This window comes from Cynocephalus volans, chromosome 17 (genome assembly GCF_027409185.1).
Source record: "Cynocephalus volans isolate mCynVol1 chromosome 17, mCynVol1.pri, whole genome shotgun sequence".
Classification (NCBI taxonomy): Eukaryota; Metazoa; Chordata; class Mammalia; order Dermoptera; family Cynocephalidae; genus Cynocephalus; species Cynocephalus volans.
The window spans coordinates 35,927,363-35,955,148 of NC_084476.1; the positions used below are offsets into that span (position 1 = coordinate 35,927,363).

The 27,786-nt window shown below is 40.5% G+C and overlaps 2 protein-coding genes across 9 annotated transcripts in view; both read left to right on the plus strand.

The window, feature by feature from the left end:
* LOC134365904 (myb/SANT-like DNA-binding domain-containing protein 3) lies at positions 1–27,201 on the plus strand. Of its 8 annotated transcripts, none has more exons than XM_063082267.1 (4): positions 1–157; positions 10,111–10,561; positions 19,739–19,970; positions 21,171–21,305. In XM_063082267.1, the coding sequence occupies exons 2-3, from the start codon at positions 10,144–10,146 to the stop codon at positions 19,954–19,956; spliced, it is 636 nt and encodes a 211-aa protein (XP_062938337.1). In that variant the 5' UTR covers positions 1–157; positions 10,111–10,143; the 3' UTR covers positions 19,957–19,970; positions 21,171–21,305. The 8 variants fall into 8 exon arrangements, with proteins under 8 accessions (XP_062938337.1, XP_062938338.1, XP_062938343.1 ...); XM_063082268.1 differs by lacking the exon at positions 21,171–21,305 and adding an exon at positions 20,470–21,157; XM_063082273.1 differs by lacking the exons at positions 19,739–19,970; positions 21,171–21,305 and adding an exon at positions 26,702–27,201.
* The window catches only part of TEX10 (testis expressed 10), an 87,163-nt gene continuing 69,859 nt past the window's right edge, over positions 10,483–27,786 (plus strand). Inside the window, exon 1 of the mRNA XM_063082264.1 lies at positions 10,483–10,561. The gene's annotated coding sequence lies outside the window, so the exon portion shown is untranslated. The remainder of the gene's footprint in view (positions 10,562–27,786) is intronic.

Below are 27,786 nucleotides of genomic sequence, written 5' to 3' on the forward strand. Positions count from 1 at the left end.
TCCAGTGAGGGAGATGGACACAAAGAGAAAATTACAGAAATTATGGGACGTGTTTGAGTACAGTCATATATAACTGGCAGCGAGCTGATAGAAGAGTAATCAACTCATTCTGGATAGGGAACTCTAGGGAACTCGGGGCCAACCTAGGATCAAACAAGTGAGTATGAGACCTTATGACCGAGGATTTGAATGCTCCATTACCTCCTAGCTTTTATCTTTACCCTTGCCTTGTCTTCGCCCTGATAGTCTCCCTCTTTAAAAAAAATCTAGTTGCAGTATGTGTGTAATTAAGTTGCTTCAAACTCATTTTAGAAGGAAGCTGTTATAAACAAAATAAACATAACAGCCTGGGCCTCAATTGAGGAAAGCTTCACAAAAGTGACATGAGAATAGGGACTTGAAGGATGAAAGTGGGCCCTTGGTGGACCTTGAGGTAAAGGATTCCAGCCAGAGGAAGCCCCATGTGTACAAAGGCATGAGAGCACAGCAGGTTCAGGAGCATGAAGGTGAGTTTGGTCTGGTTGGGTTGAAAAATACATGGAGAAGTTAGGGTTTGGGGAGAGGCGATGCAGTAATCAGGTCTAAATGCCCTGAATGCCATGTGAGGAGTTTTGACTTTATCACTTAGGCAGTAGGAGAGATGTCAGAGATTTACAGGCAGGGCAACAGCATGATCATTGCGTTTCAGATAGATCCCTCTGATGGCTGTGTGGAAGAGGGGCTGGAAGTTTGGGAGACCATTTTAGACATTAGGGCCCACAGGCATGGGCAGTAAGAACGGGAGAGGAAGGAACAGATGTTGACGTAAAACGTATGCAGGTCTTAATCAGTTTTCTGCTTGGAGAAGCCAAGTTGATGTGGCTGAAATAATCAGAAATCAGGAGATTTGGAGGTGGAGGAATAATTAGTTTGTTTTTGCCCATGGAGAATTGGAGACTTCTGAGTTGTCCGTAACGGACAGCTACATAGATGTGGCTGGTAGACAACTGGAAATGTGTTTGATGCTAGGGAGAGGGGATGGAGCCTGGAGAGAGGTTCCCCCCACACTCTCACTTTCTTTTGAACACTTACTGAGAATCTACTGTGTGCTAAAGATACAAATCATTAGATGGGGGAGACCCCCTAGGATATGGATAGATCTCAGTGCAGAGTAATTCTCAGAGTGCTGCAGTAAGAGATAAATACTGGGTACCGCTGGCCTAGAGAAGATTTAAGAGCCTATGCTTGTAGCTGAAGTAGTGGGAGTGGAGGAGAGTGTACTCAGTAGACAAGAAGCAGGCTGGAGTGGGAACACCTACAGAAGTGGACTTTTTGTATTTCAAAAGTGCTTTCTGTGGAGGATACTTTAATACTGATTCCAAGGGCACTTGAGGGAAGTTGTGGAGCAGGGGATGGTTTAGGATGGAGCTGTTGGGGAGGAAGGGGCCAGGACTTTTAAGAACCCTTATCTGGTTTATAGAGGAGAGTGGGAGAATGGGGGTGGGAGGAGCCCTAGCCTTAAACACAAGGGTGGTTCTGTACACAGTCACACTCAGACACAGATGGTGAAAATAAACACTTCCAAGTTACATGGCTGCCTGGAGTAGCTGGGGAAGGGGAAGCATAGGGAATACACTAGAGGAAGCAAGTTCGGTGCTAGGTTCCAGTCTTAAGACTGGAAAGTCCTCTGAAAGGAAAGGAAAGGAGGTTCAGAGGCAGAGAGGGCAAAGGTAAGTAGCCATCCTAGGCAGACAGGCAGGTCTGATTACTCTTACCTCTGGATAAAATGAAAGTATGAAGGCATATTAGTTGTAGTCAGGGTCCTAAAAAAATTGGTGTTTCTACCTCCTTTTGGACGGTAGTGGTATTTACAAGGAGAAGCTAGGAAATGATTCTTTCATGATAAATAGTAGAACATCTAGCAATAATTAGTAAAAAATGCAAATGCAAGCAGGTTGGTTTCAACATATGAGTATGTTCTACAAGTATTTATTGAGAGCCTACTGTGTACCAGGCACTCTTCAAGAAGCTGTATTGAACAGGAGGAGATCAGGTCACCTGCTTTAGCCATTTCACCTGGAACTACTTAACCTACACAGTTAAACCTGTGTATGGGCCTTAAAGAGAATAGCAAGATTGTCTGAAGTGTTGAGATCATTCTGTTGCAACATTCTCTTTCATTGGCCAGTAGCTCCACTAGCCTCATAAATAATCAGAAAACATGATCTATGTGTCTTTGGCAGTGAACTGTGGAAATTAGGATGCAGAAAAGCCATTTTAACAATAGTGCAAACATGGATGGGACTTTAGAGAACACCCACTTTAGCTTTGCAATTTAGAGATGAGGAACAGACAGGGAGGAAAGAGGACTTGCCCAAAGTCACAAAATGGATGACAGAGTTGAGAGCAGTGCCTTTGAGTTTTCAGATGGTACAGTGGGGAAGGCTTGAGGGTATCTAGCAAAAAGGGTATCTTAATGGTGAGGGGGTTCCAGAAGAGGAGATGTAGGGAGAAGGGTTACAAACAAATGATGAAACTTTGATTTTAGACTCACTTCTGTTACTTGGGCTCCAGAAACCCCCCTATTTTGCTCTGAACCTGTGTTTCCTCATCTATAAAGTGAGAGGATTGGTCTGAGGTCCTTTTTTAGTGTAAAGGAAAGGTTATTTTTGAGATACTGAATCAGGAGACAGGTGACAGACCAGACTAGGAAATAGGGTTTATCTCTTTAGCACAAAGTGATCACCCATAACTTTCCAGGTCTCTGTTGAGGGGATGGATGCCACATTTCCTTCAACTCTCCCACCACTTCTCTATGCGTTCTTGAAGTCCTCCCCAGTTGTGGCCTTGCTTTGTTCTAAAGCCAATTCTGATTCCAGTCCATTCTAGCAGGAATTAAGATTCCTGTTCTAGATCCCCCAATCCTGGTATAATGACCCTGGGCACATCTCTATATGTGTTGGGTTATGTCTTCAGGGGACTGTGATCTTCTCCATCTTAAGGAACACCATTCACTCTGATGCCTGCACAGAGTAGGTGCTTGGTTAATCCTCATGTATCCTCATTACCTCTGCTTTCTCTCGGTCCCCTTCCCTAGTGTGGACACACGTACACATCCTGGTCATTTCTTCCCTTGACACGGTCTTTGATGTGTACCTCCTCCTTTCTATTAATGTTGTTCCCACTCAGAGTCCAGGTCCTTTCTTATCAATTATTTATCTGAATGATCTCCTTCAAATCTCTCTGTTCATATCCTATACATTCTTAAAGATCTAGCTGAAATATCCTCTCATTCATGAAGAATGAAAATTAATCTCTTCCATCCACTGAACACTCAGGGCACTTTGTCCTCTGTTATGGTGTCTGTTTCATTGTGCCTCTTGTTTTAGTTGTCAGTTTATGCATGTCAGTGCTCTTACCAGGCTATGGGGTTCAGCTTGTCTGTGTATCTCCCACATATTCTAGAACAGCACTGAGCCTTTGGCAGGAGTTCATTACATATTTGTTGAGTTCTGTATATATTAAATAAAAAGCCAGTAAGTATTTGAGTATATATATATAGACTGCTGTTCTACGTTTGGAAGCAGTTTAATACGGGTGTAAAGGGTAGAAAGAACTAAAATTTACTGAAGATTTAGTTTATGCTTCTTTATTCATATTGCAGGGCTGTTGTACAAAGGGAATTAGGTGGGAGTGGGTGTTAACCACACTTTATAGATGAAGCATTAGAGGTTAATTCACTGGCCCAAAATCATACACCCAGGCAAGTACTAAAGTCATGATTTGAGCCCAGGTTTTCTGCATCCAATGTCTTGGTTCGTTTCACTTCACTTCAAGAGTAGCAGGTCATTAATATCCAGACATCTGTCCGAGTTTTCAACACCACAGCTCTTCAGTCATGGTTCCCATTCTGAGTATTAACTTCAGAGAATTCCCTTTTCCACAAGGGCAGTAGAAGTAAAATCTGGCCAAGTTTCTCTAGTCTTTACTCAAATTTTATGACTTAGTTTCACCCCTGGTGGACTTAAAAATCATTAGATAGTATATTGGTTTTCTCAGGCTGCCATAACAAAATACCACAGATTGAGTGGCTTAACAGAAATTTATTTCTCATAGTTCTAGAGGCTGACAAGTCCAAAATCAAGGTGTAGACAAGGTAGGTTTCATTCTGAAGCCTCTTTTCTTACCTTGGAATTAGCTGCCATCTTGCTGTGTACTCACATGACCTCTTGTGCTCCTGGGGAGGGGGACAGTTGGGGGAAAGCAGCCAGCTCTCTGGTGTTTCTTCTTATAAGGGCACTGTTGGGCTCTTTTACCTGCCTGTAATCCTGCACCGACTACTACAATTATGGAGCTAGGGCTGGGTCTGGAGCTCACAGACCCCTCAAGCCCATTGTCCAGATGGGGTCACAAACCCTTCACATGCCAGGCTGGGTCCCCAGACCCCTCACATGCAGGTCTATGAGCTAAGTAACTGGCAAAAAGGTCCCTGGAACCGTAGGTTTGAGAGTATGGCCTTGTGAGGCAGAAGCCCTAGGCAGTCAATGCCAGTGAAAACTGTGGCACCATGCATGTGCACTAACCCCCACCACACAACTTATTTACAAAGAATGTGCTGCACCACCCCCAACCAGACCTAAGGTGAGGGGGCATGATTAAATTATTCTATTTTCCCAGCAGGCACTAATCCCATTGGACCAGGGTCCCATATGACCTCATTTAATCTTAATTACTTCCTTGGATGCTCAAAGCCCAAATACAGCCCTACTGGGGTTTTGGCGTATGAATTTTGGGAGGACACCAATGTTCAATCCATAGCAGATGAATTTTTTTTTTTTTTTTTTTTTTGTCGTTTTTTCGTGACCGGCACTCAGCCAGTGAGTGCACTGGTCATTCCTATATAGGATCCGAACCCGCGGCGGGAGAGTCGCCGCGCTCCCAGTGCAGCACTCTACCAAGTGCGCCACGGGCTCGGCCCATAGCAGATGAATTTTTATTTTAAGGTGGATATTAAATGTACTTACTGTAGCTGTCTGGTGGTTTAGGCAATGATAGTGTTTTGGGAATTGTGCTGATCTGCTGATCATTTCCTCTTTGTTCTTTTGTGGTGTTGGAATTGTGCTGTTTTATTTAGTCTCGCCTATGGGTCTTTTCCTAGCCCAAGGAGAACTTTTATTGAATTTGGATTTTGGTATTTGTTTGACCATTACTTAATGCAGCTTTTAGTGTGCCGACTGTTTTGTACGATATCTGTACATGGAAGCAGTTTTACATGTATCTCAAAATGTATGCATTCATTAAATGTTTACTGAGGGCTCACTATGTGAGAGGGTCACTGGGCTGCTTGTTGGATTGCAAGCATGCATAAGATCAGTAGGGCATGGGTCTAGCAGAACAGCTCACACTGAAGGTGATCACTACTGAGCAGTTTGGGGCAGGGAAAGTCAGCCCATCCCTAACAAAAGCTGATGCAGCAGGGAAGGCCTGTTGTCATCTATAGTCAATTATGACTTTGCTGTGTAGTTGTAAGCTAGAGAGAATGTACTTTCTAGCCTTGAAGTTTCTATTAATAAGCCTTGCTCGGAAGATCTCTTACTTTGGGAAGCTTTTGTTTACTTAGGACTGTCAGTCAGGTGCTCAAGCAGAATGTCCCGGTTCCCTGAGGCATGGACCATTTTAAAGCTTCATATGATCTCAACAGTTACTTTCCAGACATACATTCTTACCAGATTAACAGGAGGAATTATTTCAGAGCTCTAGTTCGAGTGAGAGAGGTAGACATAGTTGGAGGGGGATTGGGGTCGGGGGAGCCTCTGGGCCCCAAGTTTGAGAGAAAGAGGGAAGGAGGGAGGAGGTGATGGATTCAGGGGAATGGGAGGGGCAGCCATCAGTTGGAGATGGACAAAGCAGGCCCGGCTCTACCTAAGTTCCCCTAACCTAGGACCTTTCCTTGGTGACAATTAGATTGCTAATTGATGTAATTAGAGCATCAGAGTAGAGCCTGTCACTAGGTCTAAGAGAAGGGAGCTGAGCAGACAAGAGCATGGGCATTGGAGCCAGATGTGTGTTTTAATGTTGGTTCTGTTACTATTTGTGTGACCATGGCAAGTTACAAGTTTCTGAGCCTTAGTTTTCTTATTTGGGAAATAAGAATGATAATTGGTTAACAGAGATAAACAGCCTACTTCATAAAGCTGTTGCGAATCCATAGGGAACCTTTGGGGTATATTGACTTTTATCAGAAACCCTTTATATCTCTGAAGAATGCAACTACAAGGCCCAAGGAGGTCTGCTGTTCTACAAAATTAAGCAAAGGAAATTGGTAACTCTGGATTTACTTAGCTAGTGATTAAATAACAGTTTAGTTAATAGGCTATTAATGGTCCCCAGGTGTTAGTAATTCTGAGTATTTGCTTTTAAGAGCAGTTGTATCATTTCTCCTGATATTTTAGTACGTTTTGTTTTTTTAACAGAAAATATTGAAGTGTAACAGATGATACTCTCGGGCTATTTTTTGAGAGGATTAAATGATATAGTACATATTAAGCATCTGGTATAGTGTCTAACCCACAGTAAGGACTCAATAAAAGTTACCTGCTGCTCTATTATTGCTATTATTACTTTGAGACTCAACTGGCCACGCTTAGGGCAAGGTTCTTTGTGAAATTTATACTCCCCATAAGTCCACCACCACCTGGTGGCAGCTAGAAGTACTGCACATTGTGAGGAAGAACTGTTTTTTTGTTTTTGTTTTGTTTTGTTTTGTTTTTTTGTCTTTTTCGTGACCGGCACTCAGCCAGTGAGTGCACCGGCCATTCCTATATAGGATCCGAACCCGGGGCAGCAGGAGTGTCGCCGCGCTCCCAGCGCCGCACTCTCCCGAGTGCGCCACGGGCTCGGCCTGAGGAAGAACTGTTAAATTGCTTGGAAGTAATTTTATGTAATTTCAGTCCCACTAAGTATCACAGGGACTTCGTTCAGTCAGAGTGTGGCTCATTTGCCTGAGAGCTGGAATTCATGTCATTAAACAATGAAGTTACATTTTTCATTTCCATGATGGCATAGAATAAAAAATGTTAACAGCAAGAGTAAGTGAACATGCTCATGTGCTATTAATAGAAATGTAAATTGGCACACTATTTTACAAGGACAAGTTAGTGATGTAACAGAAGTCTTAAGTGTTTTCATCTTTTGTGGCAACCATTTATTTTCTAGGACCTTCTCTTGAAGAAATAATCAAGATAGAAAAAAAGATTTATTTAGAAAGTATATGTTGTGTATATATGCACATATATACACACATAAAAATGTATATATAAAGTAGCATTACATACAATAGAATGAAATAGGGAGTAGTCCCCTTTTTCATTTGTGATTCTTAAAGAGTGGAGACGTGGGGAAAGTAGGCATATTGACATCTCTTGGGGCAGAGGAGCTGGGGTGGGAGAATTGGATCAGAATATGCTCTTGGAGCTTTGTAGTTTAAGAACATTCAGTGTACATATTGATATCTTAATAAAAACTGCAGAAAGTAAAGTTGGACATAGACATCTTAGCAAATAGAGATAATGCAGAAGAGATACATTGTACAGGGTGTGTGTTAATAAATTTTGCTTTGGGGAACATTGATTTATAGGGAATAGAAGTATTGATGAAAGTGAAAGATTAATTTTGGACCTTTAAGGAAGAAGGGGTCTGGATTGGGTATCATTGTAGGGATATTAGAGCTACATGATCAAAGCACAGGCCTGGGATTTAGGCATCCCCAAAGATAAATGTCCTCTCATCTAGCTTTGCTCATGATCTGAGGGCTAGACCACCTTTAACATGTGTCTAAATCTCTCAATCTCTGATACCTGATGTGCCCAGTATGAATGTGAAGTAGGGTCCCTAGCATGTGGAGACACCATTCACACTAGTACTTCATTCTAACCTTAACTTTTGGGATGAGATAGTGGGAAACCCTGATCAGGTTCTATGACCCTCATGTGAAGCCCACACTCCTTGACCTCAATTTCAAGGCTCTCTGATCAGGCCCAGTCCCTTCCAGCCTCAGTCTAACAGATTTCAGCCATTCACAGTACAATAATCCTTCCCCAGGCATAGTGTGTGAATAGCTGGTTTATAATAGTGTGATTTTAAATTAATATGCCATTGGGGCTGGCCGGTTAGCTTAGTTCGTTAGAATGCAGACTTATAACACCATGGTCACAGGTTCAGATCCCTGTACCAGCCAGCTGCAAAAAATAAATAAATAAAATAAAATAAATTAGTGTACCATAAATTTGAAAGCCACAGCCTTTCTCCCCCTAACTTTTTATTGTGGAAATTTGCTAACATACACAAAGATAGAGAAAATAGCTAAATGAATCTGTGTGTACCCATTGCCCTTGATATTCAAATGTCCCATTTTTGGCTGGTGGTCCCTAATTCTTTTGATAGGGGTTGGTCAGTTTTAAATGGAGTATGTCATCAGGATCGTGATACTTGCCTGTTACTCTGAAAAATCAGAGGCTTGGAGAACATAAAGAACTGGGCATGTGCTGGCCCTTTTCAACAAGAGGATCCTGTAATTTATTGCTGCAGTCAGTGTTGCTTAGCTACATTTTCCCCATATATTTGAGAGATTAATTTTATAAGAAGCTTCCTGTGATTAAAATATGTGGGGTCCCAAAACGCACATAGGTTTCGTATACTTCAGTGGAACAGACATCTCCATTAAGCACCTGTTGTGTGAAAGATACTGACTGAGCGCTGTGGAGGATGGCAAGGTGACTTAAGGGAGCTGTGGTTGAATAATTTGGAGTCACCAATTATTGGATGAGAGCCCAAGAGATAACTGTGGAATGATACTAAAAATACCACACTATGAGGGCAGTCCAGGTTCTGGATTTTCCAAGTTGCCATCTTTGTGATCTTGAGCATTCCATTTTATCTTTCTAGCCCTGTGTTAGTCGGTTTTTGTGTTGCTCTAAAAGAGTACCTGAAATTGGTAATTTATAAAGAGAAGAGGTTTATTTGGCTCGTGATTCTGGGACAGCTGCATCTGGCATGGGTCTCAGGCTGCTTCTACTCATGGTGAAAAATGGCAGGCAGCTGGTGGGTACAATATCACATGGCAAGAGGAAGCAAGAGAGAGGGAGGGGAGGTGCCAGGCTCTTTTTAACCGCTAGCTATTGTAGGAACCAATAGAGTGAGAACTCACTCACTACACCCCAACCCCAAGGGAAGGCATTAATCTATTCATGAGGTATCTGCCCCTCCATGACCCCAACAGCTCCCAACAGTGCCATAGTAGAGATCAGATTTTGATATGAGCTTTTGGGGGTCAACATATCCAAACTCTATCAAGCCCTTAGTTTCCTCAATTGTAATGAGGGGTATTGGACTCAATGTCTAAGCACCCAGGCCCTTTCACTTCTGAAATTATATACACAGGATTGTGTACTTTTAAAAGTGACCCTCAGCCTTGAGGAATTACAAACTCCAATCCCTCATTTTAAAGATGAAGCAACTAACTAATGTTACTCCAGGAGCATAACCTATCCAAGGTCACAGACGGTGATGGAAATGTTGGATGTGGAGTAATTTCTTGATGATCCTGAGATCTTGATAACGTTTCCATCATCTGTTATATTTGATTTCACAGTGGCTTCTCTGGTGAAACAAAAGTTTGAGAAAGCTGTGTAGTTCCAAATCTGGCTAACGTGATGATTTTGGGGAATAATCAGTTCTCTAATGTTAAAGCAGAAATAAATTAAGAAATTAGAGTTCCACATAGATGTTCAACTTTTCTTTTCTGGCTGTTAGATGAGAGTACTTCAGAAAGTTCATGGAAAGATTTGTATTATCTTTCATTTCTATTTTCCACAAACTTTGAAGTACTCTCGTATACCAGATATTCACAGTATGGCCAAGAAAAAGGACCTCCTGGGAAATATACTTTGAAGTAAAACTCCATTCCTGGCAAATTTCTGAATATTTTCCTGAGACTATCATAATTCCTCACTAATGGAAAAGAACCATAGTGTATTTCAGACAAGGGAGTCAAGTCAAGGATTAAGTTTAAGTGATCTGCCACCATTTGTATTGCTGGAGTTGGTAATTATTGTTTCAAACTTCCTTTTATAGGATAGCTAACGGCCAGGAGAAATATAGTGGAAAATGCAAAACAACGAAATTATAAAACCTGCCAAATACTTCTCAGAATTGGAAAAGAGCATCTTGCTTGCTTTAGTAGAAAAGTACAAATATGTGCTGGAATGTAAGAAAAGCGATGCGCGAACTATTGCCCTTAAGCAACGTACCTGGCAAGCACTAGCCCACGAATACAACTCTCAGCCCAGCGTATCACTGCGGGATTTCAAGCAGCTGAAGAAGTGCTGGGAGAGCATCAAGGCTCGGACTAAAAAAATTATGGCCCATGAAAGGAGAGAGAAAGTGAAACGGAGTGTCAGCCCGCTTCTGAGTACCCACGTCTTAGGAAAGGAGAAGATTGCCAACGTGCTGCCCGACCAGCTCTACTTCCTGCAGAGTCCCCCGGAGGAAGAGCCTGAATACCACCCTGAAGCAGCAGCCCAAGGTATTGTTCCTGATGCCAGTTTGCATGCTGTTATTGGGTACCTGCTTGACATTCTATTTTAAAATCCTTCATTTTGAGGGAATTTCTAAAAAATAAACTTTCACAACAAACGTGATTTTTCCAATTCAAAATCTTGGGATTATACAGGACATTCAAGTCACGCAGCAGTACTTAAATACTTGTTTATATTCTTGTGCTATCTCCTCTTAGAGACTTTACTATTACTTAAGCATAAGAAAAAGAGGGGCTTCATTAGTCAAGTTGTTATTAATGAGGTGCTTCAGTTGCTTATCTCAACCTATCTCAAATATATTAAAGAGAATTTGATGAGGATTTATATTCATTCACTCAATCTTACTCCTTTCAAAAAATGGAGGCCTACTTTTGGGGGACCTACCAGGAGTCTTCAAAAAGTTCATGGAAGGATTTGCATTATATCTTTTAGTTCAATTTTTCACAAACTTTTTGGAGTATCCTCATGTTACATGCAAAGTACTGGCATTAAGTCAATTAAAAGGCCATATTAAGGGCCGAGCCCGTGGCGCACTTGGTAGAGTGCTGCGCTGGGAGCGCCGCGACACTCCCGCCGCAGGTTCGGATCCTATATAGGACTGACCGGTGTACTCACTGGCTGAGTGCCGGTCACGAAAAAACGACCAAAAAAAAAAAAAAAAAAAAAAGGCCATATTAAAAGAGTGAACTATTTCAAACTAAGAAAAAGCATAGAGATTAATACAGCAAACACTCATTTTGCATTCACTCATAATTATGATATTATGATCCGCAGTTTTGGTTTGTGGCACTTTGGGATCTTGAGAAATTCTGGAAAAAATTAATTTTAATTTTAATATACTTCTGTTGAAAAGAGAAAAATATGTCATATGTAATTCTTAGCAAAGGGAAAGACTGTCATATAATCAAGGATGCAATGACAGTGTGTCATAGCTTGAAATGTTGGAATTAAAGGTCTATTGAAATATCTCCAGGCAAGGGGAGGGTGGAAATGCGTATAGATAAATTTTCAAAAATTCCTGTCTCTTTTAAGATGGGAAGTGACTGGTTTATGTAAAAGTTCATTGCAGTTTGCAGAAAACACATCTTGAAGCAACGGAAGGTTCCTGGGGAGGGCAGAGGGTTGCTCTTATACAGTGCTTCAAGGACCCAGCAAGCATTTGCCCAGGAGAATCTGGTTCTTGGCTTGCAGGATGATAAATTCCCTTGTCAGTGTCTGCAGAGTAGACTGAGCTCTGAGGGACTGGCTCCTGTTAATTAAAAGTCAGAAGAAACTGTCTAAAACCAAGAATGTTATCTGCGTAGGGTGCAAAAGTTAATTACCAAGTGAACCAAGTACATGTTTTTGATTAGTGCCTTTTTTCCCCCTGTAGGCAGATGATTCTGGGAAGCTAAATTATGATCAGAAGTTTGGGGCTGAGCCCGTGGCGCACTCGGTAGCGTGCTGCGCTAGCAGCGCGGCGACGCTCCCGCCGCTGCGGGTTCAGATCCTATATAAGGATGAGCGGTGCACTCCCTGGCTGAGCGCCGGTCACGGAAAAAAAAAAAAAAAGTTTGCTTGCTGATCGTTTGACTAAGGTTAAGTCCAGGGAGCCAGTTGGGTAACCATAGTGGTTAATGTTGTGAACCTTGAGTTCCCAAGCCAGGCTACCTCCTAGTAGACCGTGTTTATATGGGCACTACCAACTCTTTTACCCCTTCTCCTGCTGCTTCTGCTGTGCATGGACCCCACTGCTAATTTAGTGTCCTTGCTTTGGAGATGCTTATAGCTTCAGCCAGTTACTCCCCATTTTGCTGGCCTCTGAGCCATTCAGTTTCTGTGAAGCAGCGAAAGGAGTGGTGCTGGGGGAGGGAGGGAGGTGCATCCGCAGGGCTACTCTTCACATTACTATGCTCCCTGGGAGATGTTGCTGAGGAAGATGCTGCTGTGAACTGCTTTCAGTTCATTTTACAAATCTGTGATCTGGATTATTGTGTATTGATTTCATAGGGTTTGTCTTAGGGGACATTCTTATTTCCCCATTTTCAAGTTCTGAGGTAGGATTTAGAAAGTTCATCCCACAAATTTTTTTCTCTTTCTTTTTGGAAGAAATGATACAATTCATTTACTCATAAGCACAATTTATAAATTTCCAGCAAGAAGGGAATGAGTATGGATTCTCAGTGTCTTTCTGTAGTGACATTTGGGAGAGACTCACTTGTAAAAGATTTAATTTAAATTAGATGTTTGTACATATATGACATGTGAGACTCCTCTTTTTGCTGGTGATTATTACAGTACAGCCAAATGCTGCCTGCTCCTCTTTGTGGGTCAAATTTAGAGGGCAGTGGAGAACCTTGGTACTTCATCAGTTGGGAAGTGTGTCCAAAGTTAATGCTAGTAGTTAATACTACTAATACTAGTAGTTAAGGTACTGGAGCTATTCTACACATAAAAACAGCTTTGAGGTTATCTCACTTGTTTTGTATCTCAATTTACTTTCAAGAAAGGAAAAAAAGACTGGATTGTCAATCATCCCTTCTTGGACTTGGTGGGAAAAAGATAGAAAATCTCCTATAGGGTCCTGACCCTCATTACATCATGTGAATTTTGACATATGGACTCTGTGTGTGTGTATGTGTATTTTACCTTTTTATCTCTAACATTGCACTGTCCAATACAATAACCACAAGCCACATGAGGCTAATAAGCACTTGAAATGTAGATAGACCAAATTGAGATGTGGGGTAATTGTATACACCACATTTTGAAGACTTAGTACCAAAAAAAATGTAAAATATCTCATTTATAATTTTTATATTGATTACATGTTTAAATGGTAATATCTTAGATATATTGGATTAAAAATATTATTAAAATTAATTTTCCCTATTTTTTAATGTAGCTATGAGAACATTTTAAATTACTTACGTAGCTTGTATTATATTTCTATCAGACAGCACTTTTCTAACATCTTACAGGGTGCCTTTTACAGAATTAGGTGCTCAGGGCTGGCTGGTTAGCTTGGTTGGTCAGAGTGTCACCTTATAACACCAGGGTCCAGAATTCAGATCCCTGTCCAGCCAGCGCCCCCAACCAAAAAAAAGAATTAGGTGCTCAGAGATTTGTTGGAATTTATTATAAGAATGTTAAACAGGATGGAGCTAGTAGTATTCCACTAGAGGCCTCCCTCCAGCTACTTTTTAGCGTGTGACGGTTTTGACTATGTCAACTTGATCATTGTCCCCTGGATATTCTTAGCTTTGCCAATAACTTTCTTTAAATGTACATTTGTATTTGAACAGAATAGTCTTAAAATTTAAGTATAACGGGCCGAGCCTGTGGCGCACTTGGTAGAGTGCTGCGCTGGGAGCGCGGCGACGCTCCCGCCGCGGGTTCGGATCCCATGTAGGAATGGCCAGTGCGCTCACTGGCTGAGTGCTGGTCACGAAAAAGACAAAAAAAAAAAAATTAAATATAACACTTAGGAATATATTTGCAAAAAACAGCAGTATTGGGGCTGGCTGTTTAGCTCAGTCGGTTAGAGTGCGGTGTTGTAACACTAGGGTCAAGGGTTCAGATCCCCATACTGACCAGCCACCACACACACACACACACACACACACACACACACACACACACACACACACACACCAGCCAAACCAGTATTTCCCCCTTAAGTATATTAAAACAATTTACACCTTGCACATTTTATGATCTGTGATAATTTGGCTTTGGCATTTATCTTCCATTATCTTTGGGGAACAGGTGTGCAGAACAAGCTGTGGGAGCCAACACAATTTGCTAGGAAGGGTTGAATGACTGAAGGGCAAATACATTTAAGAAAACTAAGCTTTTGAGTAGCACTCAAATGAGAATTTATATTTAGTTTCATATGCTATTATTTCTGTGCTATAAAACTATAATGAATAATGAGAGCATTTCTTAATAAATGCCCTTATTATCACTGTTTAATCCAATCCTATTCTTTTGGGGTGGAAGCTCAGGTAGAGAGAGCAGAGTTGTATTTCCAGATATGGCATAGCAGCGTGTGAAAAGCCCCCTTTTGTGTTAGTGATGTGTTTGTTCCCTTTTTATCCCCATTTCCAACTCTCATTCTCTTTCCTGCACCTGAATCATTCTAAAATGCATGTGTATTCTCTAACATGTGTTTCGTGTGCATATATTTTTAATTTACATAGATTAAAAAGTGTGCTGTAGATACCATTTACTTTTGTTTTTTTCACTTAGAATAATGTTTTAAAGATCAATTCCCATTGCATTGGGTAAATCTAATTTCTTTCTTTTATTTAATGCATTATATTCTGTAGTAAGCACCCACACATCTTATTTATCCATTTTTCCATTCAGTACTAAAATACTATGTTCTGTTGGAAGAGCTGGGGTTTGGTCTGTACACAATTTACTTCCAATCCTTTTACTGCCATAGCAGGCTTTTCCCGCTGGTACTAAACTTATTCAAATTGCCCAAATGGAAGAATGCTCCCTTGGCTGTGTTCTCTTGTCCCTGGGAAACCATTAGGTATTCCTGCCCTTTTTGCATAAGATTGAGTTTTCTACTTGGGGTGGCTTTGTTTTACCTGGGAGAGAGATTACATGGTGTGTATTTGCAGCAGGTTGCCATTCCCAGGCTAGTCTTTTTCCAATTAAGAGAAGATTCTCCCCATCTGAACACTAGCTTCTATTCATTGGAGCTAATATTTGTGTGAAAGTTAACTAACTACTCCATCGGATTTCTCTAGTATAAGCCCCATCAGAGTCTTAGGAGGCCTGGCTTTTTGTTTTTAAGTTTGTATGTTAGCACACATTTAAACTGAAAAAAAAAAGTTTTAAAGCAGAATAATTTCTCTGCTCCCAGACATGAACATACTATACTGTCTTAATGTTCAAGTTCTAGAAATTTGAAGATCTAAGTACAGACTATGCACCCATATTATTATTATTTTTTTCATATTCTTAGTAATAGATGGTTTGCAGTGGATATAATTTGGAGGCTATGTTTTAAGATATATAAGTGATCAGCTAAGCAAGTGGAGTATTGGGAGGCTGGGTACTGAAGTGGTTGAGTTTGGATTAGAATTCTGGTTCTTTGAACTAGCCAAAGGTTGTATTTGGTTTTCTATAATAACAGCTGCCTCAGAGGGTTGTTGTAAAGATTAGACGAAGCAGTGTTGTAAAGCACTAGTACCTGGTTAGCTGCTCAGAAAATGGTAGCTCCTGTCATCATCATGCATCATCATCATCATCACCCAAGTCTCTAAAGCCTAGACTTGTTGAGATAAAAGCGAGTATTTAGAAATTGGGAGAACAGCAGCATTTTGAGGGGATGAATTTAAAGACTCTCAGAGGATTATCCAGAACTATGCCCAGAATGAAATCAAAGAGAAAAGAGACCTGAGGTACCAAAAAATGTCTGTGTGTCTCCAGTCTTCAAAGAAAATATTTTCAGATCCAAAACTAGAAAGGACATGGGTGAAGTAATGCTCTTTGCAGTTGAGGCTCACATCTGAGGGTCCCTATCCTCAGTGTTAACCCTTTCCCATTCCTCTGTCCTGTGCCTCGGTTACCCACTCAAAACAGTGTTCCTTCTCCAAGGGCGGGCTGTGTTAGGAGGGGTGTGACCCATTGCAGTCAGTTCATCTGACACACACTCCCGGAACTGGACCATTCTCTGTGCTGGAATCTACATAAGGATGAAGGACAGGCCATCTCTGTCTTCAGAGTACTCAGAGATTTGAAGGGGAGGTAGTGAAACTGCCAGTTCTAACAAGTTCTCAGCCAGAGGTGGGCCCAGGAGGCAGTGGGGGAATGAAGGAAGGACATCAATTGAGGCCAGAGCTGTCAGAGTTGGGAAGGATTCCTAGAGAGACATTCTCTTTATTGTTGATGGCACAGAAGTACTCTTTTTTTAACCTTCTCTTCTTTTTTTTTTTTTTTAACACACTAATGTCACCTTTATTTTGTTGTGATTATTTACATATTACCATATCCTAGATTAGAAACCCACTTATGGTCATTTCCCATGGGAAAGAATATCCTGAGCTCCCGACAGGAAGGCAGGGGCTGGTCTTTCCTGGCTTCCTGCTGGTCCTTGCCCTGCAGTCAGGGTTTGAAGTATGAGGTGGGGAGACAAACAATGGCAGAGCAACGTGTGGGGCTGGGGGGCAAGGAAGGAAAAAGTGGCTAGCAGTTTAAACACATCCTATGTCTCAGCAACTGTGGTAGCTGTACACAAACATCATCTTCTTAAATTTCTCTTCTTGGCTATGAGGTAGGTGTCATTTCCATTTCACAGATGAGGAAATAATCTCAAAGAGGTTAGAGACCTTGCCCAAGGTCATCAATTCATTCCTTTCAGGAGCAAGTCTTTGAAGGCAAAGATCCACTCTAAGGGGCCTTGGGTGGAGTTTGGTGGAAGCAAAGGGGCTGGAGGATGTGGTGGTGAAGGTGGTGGGAGGGCAATCCCCTGGCTTCTCCCAAGGGCACTGCCCAATCACAGACTGAAGTTGAGGGGACAGAGGGCACGGAAGGGCAGGTCCTATGGCCATGTCCGCTTGGGCAGCAGAAGTACCTTAAGCCCCTGTATGAGTTGAGTTTTCAGTAAATGTGGTGCCTCACCAAGAGGGCAGGAGAACTCACAGAGGATGAGGTGTAATGTGTGATCACCATTATGCAAAGTCCACGCCAGTACAAGATCCCAGACTGGGTCTTCAACAGACAGAAGGATATAAAGGACGGAAAATATAGCCAGGTCCCGGCCAATGGGCTGGACAATAAGCTCCATGAAGATCTGCAGTGACTGAAGAAGATTCAGGCCCAGAGAGGGCTGCACCACTTCTGGGGCCTTCGTGTCCAAGGCCAGCACACCAAGACCACAGGGCGTCATGGCAGTACCCTGGGTGTGTCCAAGAAGAAATAATCTGTAGGCCTTGTCTGTTAATAAAGAGTTTCTATACGTGTCTCCCCCATAAAAATATACATTCCCCTGGGTCAGAATGATCCAATAAATATCCGGCACAGGCCGTCCACGAACACGCGCGGGTCCAGGTGACAGGCGATGGTGGCGCTGGGCAGGTCCTGCAGGTCCACCTCCTCCATCTCACAGTCGATGAAGCTCCAATCGCCGCTGCTCTCGTCCGCCTCGGCCCCCGGAGAGGGGCGCGAAGGGCCGCAGCGTCACCCCGGGCCGCGCTCGCGCCTCGGCCGCCTCCGCAGCTGCCCCGAGCCGGGCCCGGCCTCACGGTCCTCCATCCCCGCGCTCGTGCCCGCGCGCCCCCGTGCGCCTCCGCAGACTGCGCTGGGCTCGCGCGCCCAAGCCTGGCGCTCCCTGTCCGCGCCGCTGCCGCCGGCTCCGCGGTTAACCCGCTCCTGCTGGCACGGCTGCCGGCGGCGGACGGTCACCACGGCTCCCGGAGACGCTTTAACCTTCTCTTCTAAAAGTAAGATTTTTACCTTCTCTTTAATCTTAATCAGGGACTACTTATGGTTGTTACCTTACCCTTGGAGTGAAATAATCTAAACAGTTAAACCATTTTCCATTTATTAACACAGTATTAGGAATTAGGTTTCCCCCAGTAGCCATTAACATTCCCAGTATCCCACCTTCCAGAATAATGGAGTGGATGATATAATGCAATCAACTGTGTTAATAAATTGATATTTTTCTCCAAGGAAATGGTTCTCATCGTTTGAAATGTAAAGCTTCTCAAGAAAGCCTTAGAGTCACAGCAAGAAGACTCCATGGGTTAGTGAAGTTCATGGTTTCCTTATTGAAACTCCCCAATTGCCCCAATGTTATTACCCTATAAAAATATCAGTGCAAACGTGGCATCCTTTTGCATTCATATGCTCTTTTCCTTTTGTATTCAAGCGTTCAGCCGATAATTATTTACTAGGGATCCACTGCGTACCAAGCAAAGTAACTAGTACCCAAAGATAAAAGAAATAAGGTACAGTGCCAAAGTAATACTAGTGAGTGTTATAACAGAAGAGTCCATACAGGAAAAGGAGAGGGCTGAGGTTTCACAGAGCAAGTGGCATTGGTCCTGAACAAGTAGGAGTTAGGGGAGAGGTTGAAAAAGGGAGCCTGGAGTGAGTGGGAGGACAAATAGTGAGCCCAACTTCACACTGAGGGAACAGGGAGACACAGAATTATGAAGAAAAGCATGACCTTTTAAAGAATGTGAGTAGTTTGTGGGAGGATTGAAAGGTGTACAGGGTATTTTGAAGAGTAAGTCAAGAAAGACAAAGGAAGGTTGGAACCAGGTTTGAGGTTACTTAGGGTGGATTGAGAACAGAGCCAAAGATGGGAACCCCGGGGGCCTATGACAGGGTAACTAACAGGTGGGTGGGGCAGGAGCCTCACTATTTCAAGGAGACCTGAGAAGCTGCACCCAGAAAGGAAGGAGGCTATGGAAAAACTTAGGAAAGCGACGGTTCAGAAGCTAATGGAGGAAAGAAATTTAAAGGATTGTGAAGTGCCAGGGAGAGGTTAAATAAGGGGGACATTGAAAAGTGTCCTTGGGATCTGAATATTGCCCCCAAATGGCAGTGCTGGAGGTAACATCCAGATGCACGAGATTGAGCCAGATGCACCAGGTGCTGTGAGGACTTCAAGCCAGAGAGTGTGGACTCATCTATCAAGGAAGAAAATTTATAAGTGGCCACCCAGGGTAAGGGCTAACACCTGTAACCAGGAAATAGCAAGGGTGCTCTTGGGGAGATTGAACACATGTTTGTGGCTGAGTGAGAAACACGCAAAGGTGATCAGACTGATAGAGAACTTAATCTGAAGACCCTGACTGTTGGCCTTGTACTGTATTCTTATGCTCATGAGCTTTGTGCACATTTCAGTTTAGAATTTATATCAACAGTGAGGTCTCTGATTCTTATCAAGTGCAGTCTCTGACCGCTGTTCCCATAGCTCACAGTTCTAGAAATGACATAATGAAACCCTTTATCATTATTGCTTAAGGGAAAATTGCATTTGATTTATGGGTTTTTAAAAAGTCGGGTGAGGCAAGAGTACCTGTAGACATGAAGGCCAAAGCAGATACTATTTTAGATACATCCTGTAATGAGGGACCCTGTCATTTGAAGTAGGATTGAATTTTTTCTCTGCCTGTAAAGTCTTTGAACATATGTTTTCTGCTACTGTTTTTCAGAATCATTTGCTGTTTCAAATAGAGAACTGTGCGATGATGAGAAAGAGTTCATACATTTTCCAGTATGTGAGGGGACCTCTCAACCTGAACCCTCATGTTCAGCTGTCAGAATAACAGCCAGTAAAAACTACAGGAGCAAAACCTCTCAGGAAGGTGCTTTTAAAAAGATGCATGAGGAAGAACACCATCAACAATGTCCATCTTACAACTGCAACTGATACAAATGAATGAGGTGCATGTGGTGACTCGTAAAATAAGAATTTATAACTATTTCCCTAATTGGCTATGTATTTTTTTCACAAATCTGCTCACGATAGTTTGCCAAACACTTCAGGGAGAGGAGTTATTTGTCTTTCAAAGCAGTTAGGTAATATGGCAATGACTAGAAAATGGATTACTGTAAATCAGCTTACTTTTTCAAGTAAAATTAACTTTATCTAGATTAAGAAGTCATTCAGTACTTGCCTCTTTACCTCACCTATCTCTCCAGTAGACAGTTAGTCGGCAGGGACTGTGTCACCAAGACCTAACACAAAAGCCTATTATTGAATTATTAAGTATTATGAAATATTGGGGGTTTAATCAATGTTCACTGAAGAAAAGAATAAGCAAGTTTATCTATCCAGGTAATTTGAAACTACTCAGAAAATCTCTGCATTTCTCCTCCTGTACTTGAGGTATTCAGGGGAAAGATTACAGAGGACTAACTAAGAAACATATCTAATCTCTAGAGGAAGACCTTGCTTAAGGCTCTAGATGAGGAGAGTTTGGGGTCAGTGCCGGTGGTTTGGGGAAGATTTGTCCTGTATCCTGAGGATGAAAAAGGCTCTCAGGCCTTGACTATGAAGACCCAGATGCACAGATGAGTATTTTCACTTGGCCATGGGCATGATTACTTATATTTTCCAAATTCCAAATTTAGGACTTATAACCTGAAAAGGAATTTTTCCCTTGATATGTGGATTTATTTATATTAACATTTGTAATAATATAAGACTTATGTGTATCTATTTGTAGGTTGTTTATTCATTACAAGACATAAAAAATATGGTTGGAAAATTTTCTTTACTCTATTGTGAGTCTACTTGCATTTTTAAAAAAGGTTACGTTACAGAAATTTTCTCATACAAAAACAGAGAGTGAATCCCTATATTCCTGTCCTCCAGTTTCAACAGTTATTAGCTCATGAACAATCTTATTTTTTCTCTAAGCTACTGTTAAGGACTGAATATTTGTGTTTTCCCTCCCCCCAAATTCATATGTTGAAGCCCTAATCCCCAATGTGGTGGTATTAGGAGGTGGGGCCTTTGGGAGGTAATTAGGTTCAGATGAGGTCTTGACGGTGGGACCTTCATGATGGGATCACAGTGTTCTTATAATGAGAGAAGAGACTAGAACTCTCTCTCTCTCTCTCTCTCTCTCTCTCAACCAGGGGAGGATACAGCAAGAAGGTGGCTGTCTGTAAACAGAAAGTGGGCCCTCACCAGACACTGAATATGCCAGTACTTGGATCTTGAACTTCCCAGCCTCCAGAATTGTGAGAAATAAATGTTTCTTGTTTAAGGCACCCAGTCTATGGAATTTTGTTATAGCAGCCTGAACTAAGACACCCACCCATTCCAACTTCTCCTCAGGGATATTCGAAGCAAATCCCAAACCATCATTTCATATCATCATTTCATCCATAAGTATTTCAGCATGTATCTCTAAAAGAAAGAAAGGAACTCTTTTAAAAAAATAATTATAATGCCTTTATCATTATCCATGATTCCTTAATATTGTCAAATATCCAGTGTTCATACTTCCCTTACTGCCACATATATACATACACATAATCATATATATATGATTATATGCAAGTATATGAATGTATTCATATATACACACATATATGTACTGACAAAGACTCTCTCCATTGACCAGAATGTTAGTCAGACTCCTGAGACTTCTCTGTCTAGGCCCAGGCTTCCATCTCTGTCCCAGTAGAATCCAGTTTTAGCAAGAATCCTGTTAAGTCAGTTTAGTGAAAATCCCCCACTCTTAGTATCTGTTCATCCTTGATATCTTATTACCCTGGCTTGCCTTCAGCAATGATTCTAGAAAGTCTGTTTAGTCCCAAATCCCTTATCCTTGGTGTTTCCTCTTAGTAATTTTCTATCCGCTGACCCCCACACTGCTCCTTGGTTATAAATCTGCACATGTCCTTGTTGGAATCAGGGTTGAGTCCAATCCCTCCCCCCTATGCAAGACCCTTTTGTAGTGGTCCTATTGCCACAGCCATCCCTTGAATCAAGTCTGCCTTACCACCTTTAACAAGTATCATGAGTAATGTTTTCCTTATATATATGTATTATATGCTTGTATATACATTCGTTCCTCAGCATCTGTGCGGGATTGGTTCTAGGACCTCTCTCAGATACCAAAACTTGCTGATGCTCAAGTCCCTTATATAAAATAGCATATTGTTTAAGATCATTCTTAATGTCATTCCTTTGCTTCCTTCTCATTCCTGCTTAACCTTCTTAGAGCAAATGTAAAGGGAATATAGGTTTCAGGGAGTTAGTGACTTATTATGCACGTGGCATCAGTGGTCTGAGCACTAAAATCACAAGGCCCCCGGCCTCATGAGTCACAAGACACCTGGTGAATGATATTATTACCTTGTTTCTCTTAAGACACCTCCTTGTAAAAATGTTAGTAAAAGGGACTTTGCTATACAGACATTGTCTGACTCAGAGAGAGAGAGCTCACATCTGCTGACCTCCGATTCTTCACTGCATCCAGCATTCTTGTCTGTAAATCATGTTGATTAATAAATATCTTTGCATATCTCCAAATGGACCGGCCTGCCTCTTTTTTTACTCTCAGTGTACCTTTTCAATTTGGAGGGCATTATACTTTAATACCCTCATCAAGCAAATGTGTTTGTATTTCATGCTTTATATGAAGTGTTAATGGTAACAAGTGAATTAGGAATGTATCTACTATAAATACAGGAAGGAAATTCAAGGCTCGTTATTTTATTTTATAGAATACATGAAAGTAAGAAAAAGCAACTGCTCATATATGAGAAAATAAAAAATTAATCTGCACAATTTCAAAACCATGAAGAACTATTAAACTCCTTGGTAAGCGTCATGTTTATCTTTTGTTTTGAGGAACTAATGGTAATCATAGAGAAAGTGTACGTGTGCATGTGTAATTTATGTTCTAAAACTTTTGAAGTAATGTTTTAAAGAAGTAAATTTTTCTGACTATAAATATAATATGCTAGTTGCAAAATGCTGCTCTAAGGGATAGTATTTTAGAAATAATGCTTCAGGCCGTGCAATTGCCATTTTGTAATTTGAAAGTTTTCTTTAGTTGACTATATAATACGGGAGGTTGTCTTATTTCTTTCCCTGAAAATCTAGGGGTTTTGAACTCTGGGTTCAGAATCTAGTGTTACAGTTCACTAGATATGTATGTCCTTGTGCCTTAGTTTCCTCAGGGCTGATATTCAACTGGGAGGCACTAGGACAGCCATTTCAGTAGCTTAAAGCTGGCCTCTGTGCAGATTGTTGTAGGGCTGTACCAGCTGTTAAACCTTTGTGTTCCATCATGGGGTTATGGATATCAACCTGGTAGTGGGAGCTTCTGAGTCACTGTGAGTTCAAGGATACCTATCTGAATCCCAATAGTGCCGTTTATTCACTCTCCAGCTGCAGAAATTGTCAATTTTTTCCTGCCTAGTAGAATTAGTGAGATGGGTAAAATGACACCCAGGTGAGAGAAAACATTTGCAGAGACTATGAATATGTGTAGGATCTGCAAGGTGGCAATTTAACCTTGGTGATGATTATATGACTTTTCAAAAAGATTTGTGCTTTGTTTGATACGTGGTTTGTTTGCTTTATAGCTTTTTAGAAAACAAAATAGGGAAGTTTACTGGTTAAGACAAATCTTCAGAACTTTATAATGGAACTTATAAGTGTGTTATTGTTTCAAGTTTTGGTAAATGGTGAAGTATGAATTTAAAAATCAGTGTTTGTTGTAAAAACTGGTGAAATCCAAACAAGATTTGCACCTGAGTTAATAGTATCGTGCCAAGTACAGTTTTCTGGTTTTGACAATGTATCATGTTTATGTTAGATGTTATCATTAGGAGAAGCTGAGTGAAGGTTACAAGGGAACTTTCTGTACTACTTGTGCAAATTCTTATAACTCAATCTATTTCAAAATAAAATGTTAGAAAAACCAACCAAATGTTCAACACAAATGTATTAATTATTACTTTATCTTACATTTTGGTAACCAGCCTTTTAATCATCTCTTCATGCTATCTACACACCCCTCATTTCTTCTGGTCCTTCCAGGCAGCTAATAACTTTGCAATCTGTTATCTTTCACCCATTTTTCCATGTCTATATGACCACGTACAAATAAACACATATACTGTTGTTTATATTTTTGGTTTATTTCATAACATAGTGATTATATATACTTCCCTGCAGATTGTTTTTCTTACCTGGAAATAGTTTGTGAAAAATCTCTTCAAGTTAAATGATATAGATGGAACTCAGTCCTTTTAATGGCTGCATTAAACTGTGTCAATGTAGCACAGTTTATTTAATCGTTCCCCTATTGATTAGTACAAATTTTCTTCCCAATGTTTCACTATTTGAGTAATGTTGTAACAAGTATCTTGTAACTATACACTTTAGACTCATGCTTTTATATATACATGGGATAAATTCTCAAGGGATGGGATTACTAGATTGAAAGAATATGAATTAAATTTTTTTAGGTATTTCCAGACTTCTTTCCAATGTGTCCTCATTATTTGACATTTCCAACAGTGAAGTAGAACACACTTTTCTCTGCATTCCTACCAATAGTGGGTGTTGTATCAAATCCATGCTTTGTAGATTTGATGAGAAGTTATGTCCCACTGTCATATTAGTTTGTTTCCCTGACAATCAGTGAACTTCAGCAGTCTTGAAATGTTTATTGATCATTTGAATTTTTTCTGAATTGCTATTCACAACTTTTCTCCTTTTTTTCTATTGGACTATTTTTGTCGTTTTCTTGAAAATTTTCAAGAGCTCTTTGTATATTCTATATATTCATCATTTATCTATCGTATGTATTACAAACATTTCCCCAAGCTACTTTTTGCCTTTTGTCAATGTTTATGATATCTTTTCTATGCCATGTTTAAGGGTACTTCAAAAAATTCGTGGATGCCTGATACACAACTGAAATATCAACCAAATCTTTGTAGCAATCCAAGTGTGAATTATACTTGTATGACTTTTTCTTACTATAAATTTTTGAGCTTCAGGTGTTTTACCCCCATAATGAACTGAATGTTTATGTTCCCCCTCAAAAACCTGCACATTAAAATCCCAACCCTCAAGGTGATATTAGGTGGTATTAGGAAGCCTTTGAGAGGTAATTAAGTATTGAAGGTGGAACCCTCATGAATGGGATAAGTGCTCTTCTAAAAGAGGCCCCAGAAATCTGCCTCACCTTTTCCACCATGTGAGGAAGCAGCAAGAGGTAACATCTATGAATCAGGAAAAAGGCCTCACCAGACTCCCAACTTCTTGATCTTGGACTTCCCAGCCTCCAGAATTCTGAGAAATAAATTTGCGTTGTTTATGAAAAAAAAAAAAGTTTATGGAAAAATTGAATTAAAAGATAATACAAATCCTTCCAGGAACTTTTTGAAGACTCTTCATATAGCTCCTAGGTTTCTTGTCTTTTTAAAGAAAGTCTCTCCTAAATTAATGCTTTTATTATTTTAATTAATTGTTTTAAACTTTTATAGTCTTGAAGTGCTGATTATTAAGCTGTGATCTCTCAGCTTCAAACCCATCCTTCTATATTCTGCTTTGTGATGCTGGGCCTGGGACTCTGCAAACTACTTTTCTACTTTGCCAGCTGGCTCCCTGCTGGGCTCTGCCAATGGGAGGCAGGAGAGGGAGACTGGAAGGGTAAAGGAGGAAGAAGGGACTTGAAGTTTTCTGTTTGTTTCTTGTTCCTTTCATCACTGTAGTCAACATCACTGTAATAATGGGTCTTCAACCAGTTGCAACTTTGTTCTGAAGCAGCAATTGTTTCCATTTTGCAGTTTTCCCAACTCTTGCAGAAGCAGCAACATTGACCCACTTTGGAGATGCCAGCCAGTTAGCACCCAACCTGTCTGCCCCTCCAGAGGTTGGACCTCCAGCTCAGTGGCGCCATCTCCAACCTCCTATATTTTAATAATCCCCACTCCTTGCCTTTGTTTCCCCAGACCTATGGGTAGTAACTGGTAGTAACTGACTCTTGCAGTTATTCCCCTGTGATATATCAGTATCCCCTTTCTGCCTTTTTATTCTTGAGTACCCAATTAACAATTCTTTATATTAAATTCTCTCTGTTAAAATATCTGGCATGGTTTCTGTTTCCTGCCTTGACCTTGAGTGTTACTGTTGAATTCGTCAATCTTTTCCTTAGAATTTAAGCAAGTTGTGACATACTTTTATGTAGGAATTTCACAGAGGCCAGTTTCCCCCTCTTTAAATGGCTAATCACCCTAACAGCATTTAATATCTAATCATCTTTTCCCTACTGATTTTGTTTAAAAGACCTTTTGATACATGAAACTTTAAAATTTTTGTGTAGGCAAACTTATCAATTCATCTTTCATGATTTTTTTTTCCCTTTGCTCTTACACCTTGAAAAGTCCTTTCTACCCAGACGTTAGACATATAATCATGTCTATTTTCTTTTGGTGCTCTTGTGCTATACCATACTGCGTCATTTAGGACAGTGGTTTTCAAACTTTTAAAAATTTGAACCTATTGTTAGGATGTATTTTGCTTTGTCAATGAGCATACATTTACACGTTTATATAAAATTGAAACAAAAATTTCACAAAACAATATTTCTTGCAAAGATTTTAACTACTTACAGAAGATCCCTCAAATTTCACAGCTCCTTTACAGTTCTGGCCAGAAAGATAAGCAGAAATGCTGTCTGAGACTTTCAAGAAGTTTCCTTAAATGGAATGGCCGTGCCCTTCTCCTTCCTTTTCTTTTACTTGCTGACCGAGATGTGGGTGTGATGACTGGAGCTAGAACAGCTATGTTGAAGAATGAGGTGACCTTAAGAATGGAACAACAAGACAGAAGCAGCCTGAGTATTTGAGGAATTTCTGAAGCAGAGCCACTGATGTCATATCTCGACTTTAATGTGAGAAATTAAGTTGTTATTTTGTGTTTTGCTGTTACTCCCAGACAGACTTAATTCTTACAAATACATATTTTGCAGAGTTTATGTCAATTTATACTTCCACCAACTATATATGAGAGTGCTGTTTCTCCACAGCTTCACCAACAGATATATTGTCAAACTTCTGAATTTCGATAATCTTAAAGATGGGAAAAAATAGTTTACTTTTAATTTGCATTTCTCTTGTTATGAATCAGATTGAACATCTTTTAGTATGTAGGAGTGTCATTTATATTTCTTTTTCTGTAAGCTGTCAGGAAGCAAATATTTTTGTCGATCTTTTTTTGTTTCTAGTAATTCTTTATATATTCGGAAAATTAATTCTTTATGTTATATGAGCTGCAAATTTTTTTTCCAAGTTTGTCATTTTTCTTTCGACTTCACTTTTTCTTGGTCATGCAGAAAATATTTAAAAGTTTTGGCAAAAGCCTATAACCAAATTTTTGAAACACTTTCCCCCTGGCACTTAGATTTAAATCCTAGTAGAAGTCCAGAGTCATACAATAATTCACCCAATTTGTTGTCTGGGACTTTTATTGATTTGTTTTTTAAATATACATCTCTGAATTTAATATGTGAAGTATAGATCCAACTTTACCTTTTTCCAAATGGCTCCCTATTTGTTTAAACCATTTAGCATTGTGCCACTGATATGAGATGTTGCCTTACAAGTTCTTGTATTTATTTAGGTTTATTTCTGGACTTTGTATTTTGTTTTGTATTGGTTTTTCTATTCATATGCCAAAACCACATTTAAATTGTTGAGGTTTTATAATGTTTCCATATCT

Coding starts and splice junctions, on each gene's coding strand:
- LOC134365904 (XM_063082266.1), top strand. CDS start 17,632: ATGGTGGCGCTGGGCAGGTCCTGCAGGTCCACCTCCTCCATCTCACAG. Junction 18,014..18,245: donor TTTAACCTTCTCTTCTAAAA/GTAAGATTTTTA, acceptor TTTTTCTCCAAG/GAAATGGTTCTCATCGTTTG. Junction 18,319..19,125: donor ACAGCAAGAAGACTCCATGG/GTTAGTGAAGTT, acceptor CCCAAATGGCAG/TGCTGGAGGTAACATCCAGA.